At 38.0% G+C, this 5,000-nt stretch overlaps 1 protein-coding gene across 2 annotated transcripts in view; it reads left to right on the forward strand.

The window, feature by feature from the left end:
- Positions 1–5,000, forward strand: part of tmem181 (transmembrane protein 181) — a 19,174-nt gene that overhangs the window by 12,795 nt on the left and 1,379 nt on the right. For both annotated transcript variants that reach the window (XM_077232037.1, XM_077232038.1), the window contains exons 12-16: positions 1,043–1,145; positions 2,038–2,089; positions 3,446–3,528; positions 4,276–4,365; positions 4,452–4,518. In XM_077232037.1, the coding sequence (XP_077088152.1) occupies positions 1,043–1,145; positions 2,038–2,089; positions 3,446–3,528; positions 4,276–4,365; positions 4,452–4,518 (395 nt within the window). The remainder of the gene's footprint in view (positions 1–1,042; positions 1,146–2,037; positions 2,090–3,445; positions 3,529–4,275; positions 4,366–4,451; positions 4,519–5,000) is intronic.

A 5,000-nucleotide genomic window follows, 5' to 3' on the forward strand; every position in this document is an offset into this window, starting at 1 on the left:
ACACTCAAATGCAGTGTGATAGTGTAGACCAAGGGAAGCTGAGCTGCGTTAGTTTCTTTCGTCTAATAAACTGACCTGTGTGAGGATTAATTCAGCTCTTGCGGGCAAGTTAGTTCGGTAGAATGAAATGTCTTTATTCCTTTATATCCGCGGGACTCGCGTGTGATATTCGTCTCTCATTAGCAACTGCGCCATGTTAAAAACATCAATGTTTTCACTCATCCATAAACATTATTATGGGCAAGACGAAAAGTTCCATAATTCCGCTTATGCGTCTTCAATCTACGCCTACGTTATTGTAAGAGGTTAGCGACCCCTAGCGGCGAAGAAAATTACATATTGTAGCTTTAATATCGTGACAGCGTGATAAACACGACTTATATTAAAGTCAACATGAAAGAGAAGTTGCGAAGAAGAAGCTTCTCTATTGTGACGTAAATCTGAGTGAAACGCTTCAGGAACAAGAACAAATGTGGGCGGGGCTTGATTTTGTCTGTGGGGAATTGATTGGATGGTTGTGGTTTGCTATTAGCTGATCTCAGGTGAGTGACAGGTTATAGCCCCGCCCACATCATTAGAGAAGAGATGCTGCGAGAGGAACTTATTCTGATTCAAGATTATTAACACAATAATGATGTGCACCCATAAATCATTTAGAATAAACACTGCAATATTCCATAAAAAAATAAGAATTGTCGATTTTGATTTCATGCTGACTTTAAAAAGAAATGGGTAACACTTTACAATAAGGTTCATTAGTTAACATTAGTTAATGTATTAACTAACAATAAGCAATACATTTGTTACAGTATTTATTAATCTTTGTTAACGTTAGCTAATAAAAATAAAGCTGTTCATTGTTTGTTCATTAACTAATGTTAACAAATACAACCTTTGATTTTAATAATATATTAGTAAATGTTGTATTAGTAAATGTTGGTTAACATTAGTTAACTACCTTGGGTAACATGAACTAGGAATAAACAAAACCTTATTGTAAAGTGTTACGGAGAGATGTTATTTAAGTGTGTTTTTGTTGTAGGGCATGAAGATCTTCTTCCTGCTGGTGGTGTGTGTGTATGTTCTGTACCTGGTGTTTCTGGTGGTGCGCGCCTGCTCCGAGCTGAAGAACATGCCGTACACAGGTGACACACACTCCTGAGGAACACACACTCCTGAGTAACACACTCCTGACACCAGGAACACGCCATTAAAGGGATAGTTCACCCAAAAATGTAAATTCTGTCAGTATTTACTCTCCCTCATGTTGTTCAACCCCGTAAGACCTTCGTTCATCTTCAGGACACGAATTTAGATATTTGTGATTAAATCTGAGAGCTGGATCACTCCTCCATAGGCTTCTAAGGGATTGAAACTTGTTCCCCGAAAAGTTATTAAAGACATCGTTAAAATAGTCCAAGTGACTACAGTGGCTCAATCTTAAGTTTATCAAGCGACGAGAATACTTTTTGTGCACAAAAACAAACAAAAATAAAGACTTTATTTCAACTATTCATTTCCTGTTCTGTCGGCCTCGAGTGAGTTCACTAGTGTAACATCACAGCGCTTCTGTTGTTGTACGTCACACGCATCACACACATGACCAGCGTCGGCCAATAGTGAGCCTACATGTGACGTAGCACTACGCTATCACACTACGCTAACTGACTAGAGGCCCACAGAGAAGGAAATGAATAGTTGAAATAAAGTCGTTATTTTTGTTTGTTTTCCGCACAAAAAGTATTCTCGTCGCTTGATAAACTTAAGATAGAGCCACTGTAGTCACTTGGACTATTTTAACGATGTCTTTAATAACTTTTCGGGGAACAAGTTTCAATCCCTTAGAAGCCTATGGAGGAGTGATCCAGCTCTCAGATTTCATCACAAATATCTTAATTTGTGTTCTGAAGATGAACGAAGGTCTTACGGGGTTGAACAACATGAGGGAGAGTAAATACTGACAGAATTTACATTTTTGGGTGAACTATCCCTTTAACATGCAGGTTTTGTGTTTAATGTCTTTATTCGTGTGCTCAGATCTGCGGCTGAAGTTTCTGACAGCGCTGACGTTGGTGGTGCTGGTGATCAGGTGATATAAAAATACACTCATACTGCTATTTAAACAGGACTTATCGTGCTCTACTAGAACAGGTTTTCCTGCTTGAATGTTGATTTATTTTCCTCATATTCGCAAGTTCAACGAGTCGGTGTTTCCCGAAACCATCGTTCTAACGACAGCATCGCAATGTTGTGTGTTTGCAACGACAGATCTCGACCCGCGGTTAGAAGTAGAGTTTATTGTTTGCATGAGATGTGACTCAATAAACCCTGATCTTGAGCAAAATAAGCAAGTTAACATTCAGTACAATCTGTATCTTTTATTTAGAATACATACAAATGTCATTTACGTCTTTTAGTTTGTCAAGAGATTTAAAGCGTCGTTCTTGAAGAACGTTGTGTGTGTGTGTGTGTGTGTGTGTGTGTGTGTGTGTGTGTGTGTGTGTGTGTGTGTGCTCTAGTGCGTGAGAACGAGTCTGAATCTGCAAATAAAGCAAAAAAAACTGTGAAAAATTAGAAATATTCCTCAGATGCTGTGTCTGTAATATATATAGCAAAACATCTAGCATTAATTCAATCTTAAACAAATTCATTAAAAGTCCAACGTGGTTGAACGACCAATTTGCAACGATATGGTTTCGGGAAACAGTTGTGACTAGCTAGCTAGTTGATTTCTTCAAGGATGTATCGTACTATAATAGTGAAGCAGCGAGTTACGGCGTTGTACGGGAAACGCATCCGTTTATAAGAAAAACAATCCAAGGCACTCGATTATTTAGATTAATCAATAATTAGTTTTAGAAAAATATAAAAAGCCTTTATTTTTTCATGTCTTAGATTTTAAAAACGGGTGACAAGCATCGGCACACATACACGTTGCGGCCAATAAGCCTTCATCACGGTGTGTGTGAACTAAACGCTCCTGAAAAGCACACTGTGCTCTGATTGGTCAGCTGGATCAGTGTGTTGTGATTGGTCGAGCGCTTCGAGTGTGTTTGGGAAATGTCCCGCCCCTTACCATAACCGCCAGTTTAACACACTACTAACTAACTCAACCAGGCCCCGCCCCTTTATTCTGCGTATGAATTATTTAAATGAGGAATATTTAAGCATCAGCATCATTACTCCAGTCTTCAGTGTCACATGATCCTTCAGAAATCACTATAATGTGATGATTTGCTGCTCTAGAAACATTTCTAATTATTATCAGTGTCTTTTTTGTGTTATTTGAAACAGAATCTTTTGTAACATTAATGTCTTTTGATCAATTTAATGTACATGCTATATTCTGGGCAAATCTAGTCATGTGATCATTTATGCATATGCAGGAGATGTAAATGACATTCAGATGGTCATGTGATGTAATTCCCTCTTCCTCTTTCATCAGTGTGGTTATACTGTACCTGAGATTTGGATCCAAGGCCTTGCAAGACAACTTTGTTGCTGAACTTTCCACTCACTACCAGAATTATATCCTTTCATTACAGAATCGTGTGAGATCGTCCTCTCATGCCTCTTTAGTTATGTTTAAAGTGCCCTATTATGCTATTGTAAAGTCTCCCTACTGTTGTTTAGGTGTCTCCTACAACAGGTTCACATGCATGCGAGATCAAAAATATACATATATATATTTATTTCAGCATCAGCTGTTTTCTCTCAGTGTCTGAAACTGTTCGTTGGGAGATTCAGTCTCTCTAAGCTCCGCCTCTCTGAGAGCTGCTCTGCTGTGATTGGTCAGAAAGCAAACGCTCATTATCATATCTGAATCTCAGTTCTTGATACGAACAGTAACGATGGCGTGTGTTTTACCGTATCAATCTCAGAAAACAGCGTCTTCTCGACACGAACAACACAAACTCTTCCAGTCTCAGATACACTACAGTGTTTGAGGGCGGGGCTTAGAGACGCTTTTCAGCCAATCAAGACCAGAGGCGGGGATTATGCTAATTAGCTACATGTGAGACAGGAATTACTGACTAGTTTCAGCAGTTTCTTCTTTTAGGAGACAAACTTTTAATCTTCTTTTTTTTTATTATCTTTTTTTTATTCACAAACCGCTCTTTCAGGGAATGTTTGAAAAAGCAAAATGAGGCACTTTAACTCTATGCTTAGAAAAGACTCTCTGTGAGTGCAGTCGCTATGAAACGGTGTAAGCATTAATAAAAAAATGTCCAGGAAAAGCAACTCATCTGGATTTTTCCTGAACGTTTTCTCCACCAGCCGAATTTCTTTCCTTCTACGGCCTCCTGAACTTTTATCTCTACACATTAGCGTTTGTCTACTCGCCCTCCAAAAACGCTCTTTACGGTGAGTTGATCTGCATTTTAAGATCAAGTGTTATTTAACAGGACGTCACTGAATCCTTTGTCATGGAAATGTTTTCCCTTTCCCAGATTCCCAACTGAAAGACAATCCTGCTTTCTCCATGCTCAACGACTCGGATGATGAAGTCATTTACGGGTACGTTCCCTGCGTCAGATCCACAGTCAAACCAAAATCTATTCAACATTTCTCACATTATCACAGTTTATTCACTATATTTTAGAAAATGGTAATAAAATATGATGAGTTATTAAATCAATTGATATTTCACTGGTTTTGTCCGTCTTTCTGTTAGACTCTCACACATGAATTATGTTGAATATCTGTCAGATGTTAAATTTAACTACACAATTAGATAATACCAGTTTAGCTCAACCAATCACCAAGCAATGATTAATGTTGTTCAGTCTGTGTGTAAAAAGGTGCGTTAGTTATTAAAGAAAAAACACTTCAGCAAAACACGATCAGCTCAAAGTGTCCCAATCATTTTTGGTCCCAAATTTTACTGGTACTCACTATATGAATAATTTTTGGGTATAATATGTCACAGTTTACTTTTATTTTAGCTATCCTCACTTACATAAATGAACTTGTAAAAATGATATCTGATTTCTGAATAA

Source organism: Siphateles boraxobius, unplaced genomic scaffold, assembly GCF_051911475.1.
Source record: "Siphateles boraxobius isolate OS27281-9 unplaced genomic scaffold, OSU_SipBor_1 162, whole genome shotgun sequence".
Lineage (NCBI taxonomy): Eukaryota > Metazoa > Chordata > Actinopteri > Cypriniformes > Leuciscidae > Siphateles > Siphateles boraxobius.